A 16,491-nucleotide genomic window follows, 5' to 3' on the forward strand; every position below is an offset into this window, starting at 1 on the left:
TCTGACATATTTTACCATTTTCTTACATTTTATCGGCTGAATAACTCATCTAAAAAAATAATCTTCAAATTTGTCTGCAGTGAAAATAATCGTTATTACATTATCTATTACAACAAAGGCGAATCATTACAAAGGGTAAAGTGGACATTTTTGTTAGATGAATGATTCATCAGTTTGATCAGTCTTCGATTATTGCAGCATCAGTTTTTATGAAGTTGTTTCTGTGTGAATATGATTATTTCCGAGCTTTCTGGCGGCACCTGAAGGCGGCAGGCCGGGCAGGGTTGGAGGTTCAGTCGGACTCGGCAGCGGAGGAGGGGGCACTGTTGTCACTCTTTAGGGCTGTGAGTCGAGCTTTTGTAAAGGAGAAATGGCCGGGATTAAAGGTAAGCAGTGCCCGCTTTTTCATCGACTCCAGAAAGCCTCTAAATTCCGCCTCAGTTGATGTAATTGTGTGTAAATGTGGCGCAGACGGACGGTTGCGTTTGTCACATCCCGCTAGCTAGTGGTGCAATAGTTAGCCGCAGGGCCAACAGTCATTAGTATTAGCTAGCTGAAGAAGCTGCACTCTTTATTGTAGAAGAAAAATGGTTAATATCATTTTATGGAGTGTTTAGTTTTCTATTCAACATACCGCATCCACGTAATGCAGCATAATGACACCGTATTTAGTGTCATTCTCGTTCACTGCTATAACAACGTAGTAATTACCGTTGTGATGCTAAAGCTAGCTGCACATTAACTTCAGGCGCTCATTGAGATGCTGTGCTTGTTGCTGCCGAGCTGCCGGGATTAGTTTCTGTTAATGGGCGGCTACACGGACCGTTTCTCTCAGAGTTTAACGTGTAATAGCCCTTCTAAGCCCGCTAATGTAGCCGCTTCACGTGAATCAGCTGATTCATCACATGGTAGCGTCAGCATCCTGAGGGGCCCTGCTGTACACTGTTGATGGTCTGTGGGTCCACACCGCAGTTACAAACAAGCTCTGCCTCTCTTCCAGCTCTCATCAGCCTCTCCTTTGGAGGGGCCATCGGCCTCATGTTCCTCATGCTTGGATGTGCCCTCCCCGTGTATGAGTGAGTACAGCCAGCACACAGCATGTGAGCCTGAGATTGTGTGTGTGTTTGTGTATGTGTGTGTGTGTGAGTGGGGGTAAGACGCTGTTCTCACGTGATGCTCAGGTTCACCCGTGGTGATCCCATCTCAGATTTACAGCTTTAAACGCAGCTTCAGATATATGGCCAGATAAATCTTCTGTGAGGCTCCTGGGCACCCCACTACTAACCTGGAGCCAATTCCTCAAATGTCTTTTAGACTGTCAGCAGACCAAACCTTGATTTATACTCCGTGTTGCTCTGTAAGTAGGCAGACCAAATGCTGGTTAGTGGTGGAGTTTATTACAATCATACAAGATGATGCATCAACACTGGCATTTTAGTAAAAACTTTAAAATAATCGTTTTACTCATATATCACCCTTAAGAACCAAGTGCTTTGACAGTCAAAACATGCAACAGTCAGACAAATCAGAGCAGTCAATTAAAATAAATAGTAAAAATGATAATGAATCAAAGGAATGATGAGCGAGATTAGCACTCATATCAAACAAGGGAACTAGGCAGTTTGAAAATTAAAGAATAAGATGGAGAGTTAAAATTACAAATTGAAAATAACAAAAAATAGAGAATTAAAGAATGAGAGAGACGGCATCACACCAAAGAACCAGGCAGCTAAAAGTAAAATGGAACAAGAGAGAAACATCTAAGATGTACAAATTTTAAACCCATGCATGTTTTTTGGAAAATTTTCTCTCAGTGAATCTCAGAAAATTAGTTTCTGTAGCTGCTTCATATCTGGAAAATATCCACCATGCTGCACTTTGTTTAATGTACACGCTGATCTTTTTCACATAGGGGTTTTATAGAAACTTGGTTTTCTTTTGGAGTTGCTGTACTGTCTTTAATAATTAGCTGTCTTTTTTAATAGACTTATATAATGTTGAAGTTTCTAGTTTCACTCACCTTTTTGTGGAAACCTTTGATTACATTTTGTACTGCGCTGCTTTACACAATGACAGTGTGTCAAATTAAAATGCCCTTTAATGAAGAAAAAAGTCTAACCACTGTGATGAATTTCTTCACAGTCGCATCACAGTTATTGTTATATTCCTGGAGGTTGTACATACGGTGTAGATTCCCCCATAAATATGAATAAAGCTTAAAGTACCTTTATTTACTCTCATGCATCCTTTGAGACCAGTCTGTGGATTAATTTGTTAATCCTGGATAAAGTTATCATGCGCTTTAATTAAGGGAGACAGCAGCAGCAATAACCACGCATTTAGAATGAAGCCAAGAAATCTCAGGATCCAAAAAGCGCCAACTTCTCTAATTAAATAAGAATTTAACAGGAGGCTCATTAGCTGCACTGAATTTGTCTCATATCTTAGTTGTTTTGATTCAGTAGTGATGTAATTATAGGTATTTTGTCATCATTTGTCATTTGAGCAGGCGATACATTCTCCACAGTTCTGCTGATCGTTTACTTGTTTTAATCAGTTTTCAGTTCAGGATAATTATGGTTTGTTCTTCAGCTAATTGGACTTAATTCAATTGGATTCAGAAAATGAGTTCACAAATGGGGTTCATTCTGAATGAATGAATGTCTTGATCATGATTCAGCTTACTGTCAGTGAAAATGTGTTGCTCTTACAACTCATCCAGATGAATTTTAAATCATCAGGAGGTGTTTTAAATTTAGTGTTTTCCACGGTGAAGGGCTTTATGGTTTAATCATTTCAAAAAACACACAGGATTCTCTTTTTTTTTTTGTATAAATTGACATGTTAGCTAATTTCTGATTGGGAAGAAGAGTTGTTTTGTTTTGTTTGAGCGTCATTTTCAGTCAACAGAGACATTGCAGGAGAGGTTATAGGTAGAAGTCGACATGTTTTTCATGATAATCAAAGTAATAGAATGATTTAAGAGTTGTTGATTCTGCTGTTTTACATTTTTCAAGATGTAAGTAGCAGTCAGGTTTACAGATTTACTGTCGCTGTATGAGAAGACGACCAAACACTAGACATGTCTGAATTACTGAAGAAACCCCAGATGTGGGTGGCAGCTTACATTTCTTGGTCCAAGCCACCATGAAAGCAAAATATCAGCTGAGATAATAAAGATATTACACACTTGAAAGCCATAAATGGCGACGATGGAGATCATACTTTGGCAGAGCACGTTCTCAAACCAAGATACAGTTCTTGAAGTTACTACAAACCCAAATCCAGTCACATCCACTCAGTTTTGTGAATGTACAAAACCCGTCAAGTGTGGAAGTTGAATTGAAACGTACTCCTGAGACTGTATCAGAAGAAAACCCGTTCGGCTTTGGCACTTCTACACAAACACACGTCTCAGATATAGAGGTGTACAATCTTACGATCTCATTTCTATTTCAGCCACGTCTGTGTTTTGTACTAAATGTTTTAGGCTTATAATACTGAGTTGTTTCACAAAATAATTCATTTTTTATTATAGACAGTGTAGTTATGTGTTTACCTGTGCTGTAATTTTGACTTTCTGTTTGCTTTTCTACTGTAAAATGTTGCATTACGTACATGCTATCTTAAATGCAGCTCAGTAATAACCCGACTATGAGAGATCTGTATCCAAAATATGTGTTCCTATCAAAAAGCACGCATTGAAAGATATGGCTACATTTGATATTTTCACGCTATAATATCAATGTTACCCTCCACAGATCATAGAATTGTAGCTCCGTCCTCTGAAAACACCTGAACAGCATTTTGCTCCTTCATCCTTCAATTCACTTCACTGCTTCCTTTATCATCACAGCATGTGGGTGTTTATGTCTCGTTCACTTCCCCGTTTCTCTCTCTCTCTTTTTTTCCCTCTCTCTGCAGCAAATACTGGCCTTTGTTCCTCCTCTTCTTCTACATCCTCTCTCCCATCCCTTACTGCATCTCGCGGAGGGTGGTCGATGACACAGACTCGGCCAGTAACGCCTGCAAAGAGCTGGCCATCTTTCTCACAACAGGCATCGTCATTTCAGCCTTCGGCTTGCCCATCGTCTTCGCAAGAGCTGATGTAGTAAGTTGCTGCAGTTTATTAACGCTCTTCATACTGATGATGAGGAGTGGTGGGTCCAGATTGGGGCCGGGAACACTCAATTATGCTGGAAGATGGTTGGCATAATTTTATTTTTCTGAATTCTGGCTGTAAATTCCATGTCTTAAACTACCCACAGTTAAATATAGCGGGCTGCAATATACAGGCTAGTTCTTCCATAGCTGTTGCTCAGTATTTACTCTTAGTGATTTTTACATGAATCAGCCGTATAGCCACGAAAACAAGGAGCACATTTACAATCAGCTAGTTATTAAAGAGAGGCTGCGATGACTTTATCTTTACATTAATGTGGATATTATCAATTCAGCTGCCTTTTACAAAAGCAGATCGGGAGTAGTGCTTAACTAACGTTACCAACATTCTATTTCAGAAAGAACTGTCAAGTTCAGTTAATTGAGTTTTACAATCTTCTCTGGTGGTTATTCAGAGTCTCAGAGTCCAATGATCCTTTGGGGGAAGCCTCTTTTTTTCCTTCCAGTCCCAATAAAACATGAAAGCATGAAAGAAATTAAGTGTTTCTTGTACACTAGTAAGCTGTCTGGTTGGGAAAATTATCAAAGGGTAGTATGCTCACATGTTTTATTCACTGTAGAAGGCTAGCTTACTATTACCCTGAATCTGGGACAGCACTAGTCTTCGGTTTCTTTGTTTATTGGTTCATGCTAATTTTCCTGTATTGGATAGTTGTAGTAAAGACAGAGCAGAAATGTAGGTGGAGCTGACGGTATTTTCCCCGGTATCTTGGCCATCAGGTCGCCTTGGACCCCCCTAGTATTTCTGTTGATGAATTAAAAGTACCAAAATAAACACAAGAGAAGGTGCTCTCATGTTGCCAGTTGCAGCTGAAAATATAATAAAAGGGGCCTCAAGATTACGATCGACTCGCAACACTTAAACGTTGTGATGGATCTTTGGCTGCAGTTGATGCAGTTTTAGTTTACCATAAATTTTAAAGCCATTAATTGCGATGAATGACTTACTTTGTCGTTTTCTATTGATTTTATTCCTCTGTTAATTTTAAGCTATTATTTTTGAACACCCCGTTTCTGCTGCACATCTGGTAAATCTGTAGCGTTAACGTCAATTGATCCTCACCGAAATAAAAGCATTAGGTGTTAAACGGTCGATGCTATTCAAACAGAAGAAGGAGAACCATGGAATAACAATGTGGAAATAATAACTGGAGTATGATGCTTCTGTTAGCTTCATCCAGCCGTTTTTATACAAGTGAATGATTCGAATGTTTATGCAAAATGATCATGGTTTAAGGAAATAACCGTGATCAGGTCATTGTGTGATAATAGTGACAGGCTGAGGTACAACCTGAAGTATCAAACAATTCACATAAAACAATGAGAAATGAGACTGTTTTGCTTCAAAGGATTACAAATCAAAAGGTTTAAGAACTGTTGACGGAGAAAATAAACACCTGTGTGTGCGTAGTTTTTCTGCAATATTATGAATATCACCAGACGTGTAGGAAATAATATATTAAAATGCAAAAGCACAAAGTATAGTAAGTAAAGGAACCTTATCATTTAGTTTAGTATTTCTTCTTCTATGCTGGGTTTGTTCCTAATGCACACAGTTGGGCCATGAAGAGAAAAAACCCAAACAAAATCACCTCAACAATTACAGAGTCCTTTACATATATAGTCAGAGAGATAAACCTGAGCACGGAGCAGCGTGTGGAAATGTTTCTGTAAACTGTTGCTGTTGACACGTCTGTTGAGATTCTGCCCTAAATCGCCTCTGCAGCAGCATTTGTTAACCTGAATTATTGATGCGCTGCTTTACAGATCGAGTGGGGGGCGTGTGCGCTCGTGCTAACGGGTAACGTAGTCATCTTCGGGACCATCCTGGGCTTCTTCCTCGTGTTCGGATCCAACGACGACTTCAGTTGGCAGCAGTGGTAAAGCAGCAGAGGGAGGGGGCCCTTAGTCGGAACTGTTTCTATTAGCGTTAATATTATTATGGTATTACTGTTTGGTTCTTGCTGTTGTTATTTATATGATGACCACCCATCCATAGACTCACACCAAACCAGTGCAATACTTTGTTTTTTCTTTTTTTTTTACCGCCTGCATCATACTGAACTGACACAAGTGGGATGGAAAATGCTGACTTTCAGTTGGATTTGACTCATTCTATTGAATTTTATTTTTAACTTTTGCTCTCTGACTTCTGTGTTGTGAATTTTCTCCATCTGTGTGGTCGCTTTCATTTGAGTTGTTGAACAGCTTCTTTTGCTATCTGTAAAAAAAATATGCTAACAGGAATCCAATTGAATGTCCAGAATCGTCAGGGCTGTCCTGCCTCCTTTTTCCAATTAGCAGATACTCTAAAAACTCTTCTTTTTTCTTTATAAATAGCACTGATGGATGTGAATTTCCAGCCTAAATGCTGATGTGAGTTTTAAAGCAGCAGAAAACCGATGAAAAATCTGCATTATATGAGCTCAAATTTCAGCACTCACAACTAGACAAAATGTCTGTCGTCTGATGTGAGTCTTATTGGATTAAAACTGTGTTCTTCTTTGTTTTGTCACATTAAAGTGTGACAATTCTGATGATATAATGCAGAGTTTTGTCAGCTCATGTAATGTGACCAACACTAAGCTGTGAACTTGCCTAGAAGATGAGTGTGTTTGTGAACGTACCTGGCTGTTACTGCTGCCAACAACACACATCTTTTTAATCCTGTTACGTGTGTAAATGTGGTTTAAATCTTTGTTTCTCACCAAAAAGACAAGGAGATAGTGTTCAGGAGCATTTGAGTTCACTCAAACACCCTCACTGTCGCTGCAGGGATCAAATTAACCTCACGCAGTGATTTTTCCAGGCTGCTTATTCACCATGTTACTCTGCATCTGATTGCCCTTACCTCACTGTATGTCCGAAGTAGCCTCACCTTGTCAGGTCAAGGAAGCACGAGAAGCCTCTAGAAGCTCCCGGCCAGCAGGATTAGCTTGAGGAGAGCAGCCTTGCTTGTTTGAAACTCGTCCAAGGTACCGTAAGACCTGTGCTACTTATAAGCAGTCACTAACAGCCTTTAAGCTTTTAATTGTGACTCCCTCATACTGTGCTCAGTTCAGTGTTAATTCACATCCAGATCCGGCACACATGCATTCCCTCACACCAGCGTTTCCATTGTAAAAACACGCTTAAGTTGTATGATTTAATTCTGAATGCTAACTCGCGTGAAGTAGATTTATTTGCCGGTTCTTGGATAAGCAGGACCTGCAGTCGGTCAGGTGCAGCGCTCCAGTGTGTTGCATTAGTGGAAGCTAAATAAGGAATTAAGCATCTGCTGCCTTGTGGGAGCGCTGGAGTGTTGTGACTGAGGTTTTAGGTTTAGATGTTTCTTTCAAACTTGTTTTTCTGTAGATTGCACAATTTGAAAATGTGCTCTCTGAAATAGAATGTCATTTACTTATATTTCCCCTTTTATCACAAGAATGAAGTGTTTTTAGTTTTTACATCTTGATCCCAGAAGGTACTTCCTTCACTGGTTTCCATACGCAGTGGACTTATTCGCACATTTTCCCCCACAATTGACATTTTTAAATTGCATTTTTAGGATTTTTATCACCACATATGCAGCACATAGAATTCATCTTAGAGGAACAGTTCAACCTGTTTGTAAATATTTGATACATATATCTATATATATAGTTAGAAGTCTTAAGTATGAAGCTGAGGGGAGATTAGCTTAGCTTAGCCTGAACACAAGGAAATGCTAGACTGTCTGACTCTCAAAAACAGGCCTACAAACACCTCTGAAGTTCACATCAGGTGTTTTGTTTAATCTGTATGCAGACAGAAATTTAAAACTGACAATTTGTACTTTTTAGAGGGAGTTTTGTGCTTTAAGCATTGTGAACAACAATAGAAGCACACCATGCTAACTACTGACTTAGAAAAACAAGTAAGCATCTCAGATCTTTTCGAAAAAAGTGAATCTTAAAATGTACACAAAAAGTTTTTAGCTGTTCATTGAGTAACACATTCTCAACCACTGAGGTAAACCACAGCCTCATCAAGAGTGACTTGAAAGGACAATGATCAGATAGTATGACTGCTGCAGAGACACTCCTTTGAGAAAGAAATCATTGAATACATATTTTCTTTTGTCCTGCACTATGATCCTCAAAATGTCCGGTAAATTCACCAAACCCTTCAGAAAGAGTGACACAACGTTCCACTAGCATGATGCAAAAGCTGCACACACTGACTTGTGATTTCTGATCGATGATCACTCTCCTCTCTGCTATCATTTCCTAAACACATTTCCAAAACACACAACTCCCTCCAAAACCACAGACTGTCAGTTTTATGTTTTTCTTTGTCCATATGTTAATAAAACAAGACACGACTTGCTAATCTGTGAACTTTAGAGATGCTAATAGATGTTTTTCTTTGTTTTGGACGGAGCCCGGCTGGCTGTTTACCCCCTTTTTTCTAGTGACTGTAGCTTCGTACATGAGGCCCGACATGAGAATTTCACCTTTAATAAGTCAAAAGTGAACAGGTCAAATTAGCAGGAGCAAAAACTGTGTTTCCTGCATTAATTAAAAATCCCCAGGATTCAGAATACCAACTGGCTGTCAGTGCATTACGTTTAACATCAAGGCTGCAAAGCTCCTGTATAATCAACCTTTCTGTCTGTTACCTGATTGCTTGTATTAAAACCACCACATGACGGCAGCTTTTTATTTCTGTTATAACTACTGACATGATTTGTGCACATTTTAGCTCCTGTTTGAATCTGAATGAACCCTCTGGTGACAGTCTGTGAGCCTGTCTGTGATTGGACAAGCAGGGTAACTCCATATTGTTTTCCTGAGGCGTGTGTGTGACACTGTTTGAATTTAAAGCTAAATATGTCGAAAGTTCTCCGATTTTCTGTTCTTGTCGTCTGGCGTAAACTCCCCGATGTGACGCAGTCTGGTGTGTAGCTCTGGGATGGGATTCTCTGCGTTTCTGTTCTCTTTTTTTGTTGTTTTTTCCACAGATATTGGGAGGATGTTGTATTTATTTATTTTGTGGGACGCTTTGTGTCGATGTCCAACACCATTTTCTATCTACAACATTTGTGTTAAAGATGCAGAAGTCAGCATGGTGGTTTCTTTTTCTTTTTTTAAAATAAACGCCATTTTTGAACATCCTCTCCTTTGAATGACTACAGCTGGATTTCACTTCACTTTGCAAGATTGCATCAGATGGACTCCTCACTGGAAACATACTTCACTGATATCATCCGAGTGGCCTACTTAGTTTATGTTGTTGATGAAAAGCTCTCTGGAGAATCAGCACATTACTAAACTCATCTCATTAAACACATGTAGGAAGTGAACAAACACGTTTTCAAATGCCACATATTGTTTTATTTCTATTGTAGTCTACACAGCACCAAAAAAACCAGTGGAAATACCCTTTAGATGTACAGTGGCATCCAAATCTAGCCTTGTTTTGTCCACCTACAGCCCAAATCCTCAGTTTAAAATCACGTGTGACAAAGAAGAGCATCCAGTTCTTCTGTCTGAGAGGTTAAAAACAATCAATATTCATAATTTGTCCTTATTTGCTCGTCAAAATAACTACCAATTCATTTTCTGCCTCAAATAATTCAGTTTTTCAGTTATGCAAGAGTGTCTACTTCAAGAGCTCAAAGCAAGAAAGAAATCACAAAAGCTGTGGTTGTGTTGAGTACGTGTCATTTTAAGTTAATGATTTTTAAGCTTTTACCACACATAGTAATGTAGGAAAAATAACCATGTTTGTCCATTGATGCAAAAGCTTCAAAAACAAAAAGGTAGCTGATTTTGTATGAAAAATCTATGAAAGTGACATAATTAAAGGTTCCCTTATTGAAGGTTTGTCTCCATCTGCTGGCAGGAAATGGGAATAACAGCTTTATCAGCATCAGATGAATCACCTCCACTTGTTAGAGCTCCTTCATAAAGTTTTAGAAACGATGAGAGAAAAGAAATGATTGCACGCTTTAATAAACATATGTGGCATGAATGAGCCTCACAGTACGAATAATTTAAAACTAACTACTTGTGCCTTCTGAATATTTGCATTTAGAATTGTTTTGTTTAATCTTAGAGGCTTTAAAGATGCTCTTTAGATTACTGAGTTTGAGTCTCACTGATGAAGGCCTGTTGCCCATATATAGATAATATTTCATGTTTCTTTTGTCTTTTTTTTTGACGGTTGAAAATCTTATCTGGTCCCCAGAATGCTACGACAGAGTTTAGAACATTTTAATCTCAGAACACTTCTTTATTTACAGAAAATTTGAAAAAGAGCTGCATTAGAGAGGATCAACTCCACTCACTGTGCAGCTGCAGCCAGCATGTGCTTAGTTTAGCTTAGCATAAATACTGTAAACAGAGGGAAACAGTTAGCCTGCTACGTCCCAGTTTCTTTTCCAACTTATACAGCTTCCTATAAAAATACAGCTTGACCTTTATAGTCTTAAACAAACCAGATCAGTCTTGTTAATTAGTGAGCTTGAGGAGCTGGAAGGTGGATTTTCACCTTTGGACAGAGTCAGGAGAGTCCCCGTTTATGTTGTTTATGTATAAACAAACATTCCGGCTGCAGCGGTTACCATCACTTTCTCTAAAAGTTAATTAACCATAGATCACTGGATGGCAGACGTGCGCTGCATTCACAAAGAAACTATTAGGAATTATTATTAAGTTAGAAATGTCAGGGTTGTCATGTAAAATCCTGATGTTTGAGAGGACAGGGGCCTTTTATTTTTTATTTCATTTTTCTAAGGATGTCCTTACAACTGTCACAAATTTACTGTGAAACTGCAGAAGTCTTAAAATTCTGAGGATTTCCAGGTGAGATCGGAAGCTTCAATCCCTGCCCCAGAACAATCTCACAGTGAGTTAAACGTGTATGTTTATATATTTAAAATAAAGAACACTGAATTAACACTTGACAGTTGTAATTATGAGATAATGTAGAAGAGATTGATTGGCAGAATTGTACTGAGAATCTTCAGCGGCAAAATAATTTACTGAATGTTGTCAGTACTTCCAAAAGTAAACACCAAAAGTCAAACTTTATTTTCTAAAATGTAAATGATTGTATGATAAAAGATGGGCGTCATGGTGCAGCCTGTAGAGTAACTCACTGCATCCATAATGACATTGCACTTCCTATTTCAAGTAAAAGTTTTATCTGTTCACACAAGACTTTAACATGACATTTTCCAGAATATTTCAACTGATGTCAAACATATTCTTTACATTTAATCAGGTAGTGCTTTCATCTCTGTCCTCTCTGCATGAAAACAAAAATTTAACCGTTTTGCCTTGTTGCAACACAGGCTGCCATTAAAACAGAAAAAGCTAAAAATAAATGTAGTATTTGTCATTTAATAACTATGTTGGAATATCAATGGATGGACTATTGTTCATCCAGATGAAAAAATCTTTGAAAAGCCTCGTTTCCAGGATCTGTGCCTCAACTAAGAATTATTTTTATTGTTAAGTCATCTCTCAGTTATTTTTTTGGATTGTTCGATTAGCTGTTAGCTATAAAATGTCGATCAATATGTCCCAAAGCCCACGATAAGACAGATGTCTTGTCTACAACCCAAAGATATTCAATTTCCTGTCATACAGGAGGAAAGAAACCAGAAAAAAATGTAATTTGACAAGCTGGATTAAAAAGCAGAAATTACTCAAAGCAATTAAGTTTTTAGTAAAATAGTCGGCGTCTAATTTAACGAACATCTGATTGATTAGTGGTTGCAGCTTTGCCTGAATGAGGGAACATATTGGAGCCAGGAGCGCCATTTTCACCAGCTGCATGCAAAGCTAAGCTAATTGTAGCCTCCTCTTTGCCACATAAACATGAAAGTAGTCCCTGTTTCTCATCTGACGCGCCACCAAAAAGCAAATACACCCCAAAAGCTGAACTTTTCCTTTAGATGTGTGACCTTTCTGCAGATAAGAGCTTACTGCAAAAGAAATCCTTGTATAATGAGTCATTAAAAAGGTGAAATGACCCTCACAGTGTGGATTTTTACAAATTTTCTTGTAACAAAAAATGTTGAGACGGTTTTCATCTGGATCACATCTGCGTTACATCACCAGCAGTAACAGACAAATAGCAGGAAACATAACAAATAATGGACTCAAACCACTTATTAGGACTAAAAAATACTAACACACCCAATGAATAAAATACAAGATGTTATTAAATGTCTTCTCTTGAGTGCCTTATGCAATCCTATATTATAAAGTTCTAACCTGAGGCTGCTGCTATTGAGACTCCTGCCTGCTAGACACAACATGCCCGACTCCCTCAGCTTTCTCGCCGCCTCGGGGGCAGAATTTCAACACCAATTTTTGCATATAACGCCAGATCAACCCTTTAATTTGTGCAGGGAAGGAGTCCCAGCTTCCCTATTTATTCAACTAGCGGGCCAGATGGCAAGAAAACACACGGAAACACACAACAGCAGCAGCACGCCTCACCTCCATGTTATGGAAACAGCCCGGATTAATGCTTAAACCCGCCCTGTGTAGGTGTGCTCCATGCAGCAGGGGAGTTAAATATTGTGGGAAACGTGCCCTCTGTGACCATGTGGGGCACACCCGCTCTGCCCTGAGGATCATTCGAAGCTGGCTTTAGATCGGAGCGAGCAGTTCAGACGCAGACGAGCATGAGAAGGTTTTTCCGAGCGCACAGGGACGAGGACTACAGTCAGATCCAGTATCTGACAGCCAAGTGCACCCGCCTGACTCATGACAAAGGTAAGTCCTGAAGGTCAAGGCTTTGACCCCGGTTATAAAGGAACATAAAACTGGTTCAATCCGAAAGGAACTACTCTTCTCTCCTTTTTTGTCTGTTATGTTATTTACAGCTTTTAATAAGAAGTTATCATGAAGGTTCTAATGTTGATTAAACTGAGAGGTGTTTCTTTTAATTGGCTGCCAAAGGCCTGGACTGTAGAAGTGCAGTTTCACTTTGAGATCAATAAAACATAAACTTTATGATCTTCATCAGAATTGGAGGAAATATTCAGGTCAGGTAGCAGCACTGAAAGCACACTGTAAAAATACTCAATGCAAGTCAACTCATGCAGTCAAAAATGAATAAATAACTCAAGTACAGTGTAGAAGTACTGAAAGTGGTACTTATACACTGAATACACTACTGTTCAAAGGTATGAGGTCACTTACAAATGTCCTTGTTTTTTAAAGAAAAGCATTTTTTTCAGTGAAGATAACATTACATTAATCAGAAATACAGTCTAGAGCAGGGGTGTTAACGCATTTTACGGCCTAATTTGATCTGAAAGGGGCTGGACCAGTAAACTTATGGCATAATTACAGAGAAGTAACAATAAGTCTAAGTTTTTCCGCCATTTTAGTGCAAAGGAGAACAAGTATGTTAGAAAAATCTTTATATGTAATGAACTGTCCTTTTAAAAAATTATATTAGAAACAACCAGAGATTAAAGTAAGTGCAATTTCAACAACACTATGACTCAGTTTAACATTTATTTGTGTGCATTACAACTGATCACAGTGATTGTACAATGGCACAACATATTTAGTCACAGGTATGTGCAACTTAAAACATAGTCCTGGAATTTAAAAAAAATCAAACTTATCAAGATATAGAAATTTTTTGAAGTCCGTTTTCCACATCTGGAAAGTAATTGTGAACACCTAAATGAACTCTGCACACCTTTAAATCTTAAGTAGCAGCTATTTTATACAGACAGTTAAGAAAGTAAAGTTGTCACCTGCCTTGTTTATGTACAAAATGTATATGTAACATATACACAAAAAACTACATACATAACATGGATGCATCCATTAGAAATAATATTCCAGTCAACCAAACACTTTTGTAGTGAATCTGATGACCAGCACTGAATTTCACAGTATTTACTACAGCAAGTTTTCATTTAGCAACAGTTTTTTCCCCCCTAGGGCAGCAATGTTTAAAGCAGCATTTTACAGGATTTATTCTTGCTTTGTATTTGCTCCTGAAACTTGACATCTTTTAGCCTGCACAAGTGTATCAGTATCAGGCATCATGTCCTGAGCAGCAGCCAGCTTCAGCGTGTCACTTAAGTGTTATGTGTGAGCTTTGTGCACAGTTTTGTTTTATTAATGTTCATCACTGAGAAAACTTGCTCACAAAGATAGGTCGTCCCAAACGTGCACAACATTTCTGCAGCTGGTGCTGTTAATTTAGGGAAGGAGATGCTGATCGAATGTTTCCATGCCCACAGAGGCAAATCTGTCCTTCAGTTCTACATCACACTGCAAATCCATTATTTCAAGTTGCATGTCAGAGGGCACATCAGAAGCTTCGACTGTGAATGGTGAGCGAAAAACTGCCAATTCTGTCTCGAGTTCGCTGAAGACCTGAAATCGTTTCTCAAACTCCCACAGCAATCCCGTCATCTTGTCTTTGTACTGGCTCATGTCAGCATTGACGCTGGCTGAGCATACATCTCTTAAACAGGGGGAATGTCCATCACGGTTACCCAAAGTTGCACCCTTTACAATATTACAGTACTGAGAGTAAATTAACAACAAAACAATACAATACAATGGAAAAATTAAACTGGAATTGTATATTGAGCATTTATGCATGAAAAATGAGTTTAATTCTATTTGTATTTGCTGCATTTTTTTAAAAAAACAAACATATTTTTTGATATATTTAACAATTATTGAACAGAAATCTTGAATTTTCATCTGAAATATCTTGTCAAGCAAATGCAGCAGAATAAAAAGCACAATACTATCATATGAAATCTGGTGCTTTAGAAGTAGAAAAATAACAATTATACTGTAGTTCACTACTTTAATGGATGTAGTTAGTTACATTCTAGCAGTGACCAGAAAGTGTATGTCTCATTTAATTCATTGTTCTATTCTTAAATATATTCGTAAATTCCAATTAATCTGCCAATGAAGGATTAGTGAGACCCCAACTTAATGACACTATATTTTGCCAGCTCTTTATATGCTTTGTTTGTAAAAAAAAAAAAAACAACAAAAAAACCCCCATTCTTAAGCTGCAGTGATAGTCATGAAAATAAAATGCTGACATGTAAGTACACTACTCACATGTGAGACAACTTTTTATTTTCATGGCTCCTATTACTGCTCAAGATTTAAACAAATAAAAAAAATTAAATGCTGATAAAACAGGATGTTTTGTTATAAATTAAACTACCCGACATGAAACACAGATGGAGCTTCAATAATTAGTAGATTATTTGTTCATTTAAAAATGCCAAATAATTCATAGTTCCCACTTCTCACATGAGGATTTGCTGCTTTACCTTTGAGCATTGCAGCCGATTTTTAATTAATTTGAATTTTGAACACTTTGTCCTCTTAAAACCAATCATTCTCGCCATCAGCATATAAACCCCATGCAAAACCTGCAGTTTTCCTGATGAGCTCTGTGTCCTGACTGTGCTCTGGTGTTTTTATTTCTGCAGCAGTGTTGGACAGAGAGTTTCTGTTGTCCAGAGACAGGGAGAGGAAGCTGCAGAATGATCTGGAAGCTGCGACTGCTCGACTTTTCCAGCAGGAGCAGCAGAACATGGAGCTGAGGATGAACCAGGACCAGCTCATCAGCAGGATCCGCCAGCAGCAGGTGGGCTGAGTTAGAAGTCAGAGAGCTGAAATGTCTAGAAGGTGCTGCAGTCAATGGATCATTCATCCCAAAACTGCTAAAAAGAAAAAAATAGACCATAAACTGACAGTTGTTTGCAATAACACGCTTAACCAGAGGTGTCAAACATATGGCCCGTGGGCCAAAACGGCCCAACAGAAGATCCAATCCGGCCCAAAGTGTAAAAATTACAGAGAAGACATTAACTGCAAATTGTAAAACTGTAAATCCAAAATAATTCCTACATTTTGACATTTGGATCATAAGGTTTCCGATAACAAATGATCTTTTATTTCACTTCTAGCCCATTAGCAGGCATGCTAGCAAATGCTAATAGTAACATCAGAGCAGATGAACATGCCATTCCTTTTACTTTTGCTCAAAGTTTTGGTTTTGTAATGACTTGGAGTGAAAAGACACCTTATTTTGAAAATATCTTTCTACTGTAAAATGACTTTACATAAATGATGTTCAGTTTACTGTCAGTATTCACATCTAAGAAAATTAATGAGAGTATTTAGACTTTTTTCTTACTTAAGCTAATTAATTGATCATCTAAAAAACTTTATTTAATTCATGACAACTCTTCAGTTAGCCAGTGGTGAGATGAGGGGCTGCAGTTACGCGCAGGAAAATTCCGTGTTTTTGAACATTAAACCA

The 16,491-nt window shown here is 38.2% G+C and overlaps 1 protein-coding gene across 1 annotated transcript; it reads left to right on the forward strand.

Annotated features, from left to right (window-relative positions):
- The first annotated feature begins 247 nt into the window (after positions 1-247).
- On the forward strand, positions 248-9,316 carry leprotl1 (leptin receptor overlapping transcript like 1). Its single transcript, XM_022199628.2, has 4 exons — positions 248-386; positions 1,001-1,076; positions 3,925-4,111; positions 5,950-9,316. Exons 1-4 carry the CDS (start codon positions 371-373, stop codon positions 6,064-6,066), a joined length of 396 nt encoding a protein of 131 aa, XP_022055320.1. The 5' UTR covers positions 248-370; the 3' UTR covers positions 6,067-9,316.
- The last annotated feature ends 7,175 nt before the right edge of the window (positions 9,317-16,491 follow it).

Source organism: Acanthochromis polyacanthus, chromosome 10 (genome assembly GCF_021347895.1).
Source record: "Acanthochromis polyacanthus isolate Apoly-LR-REF ecotype Palm Island chromosome 10, KAUST_Apoly_ChrSc, whole genome shotgun sequence".
Lineage (NCBI taxonomy): Eukaryota > Metazoa > Chordata > Actinopteri > Pomacentridae > Acanthochromis > Acanthochromis polyacanthus.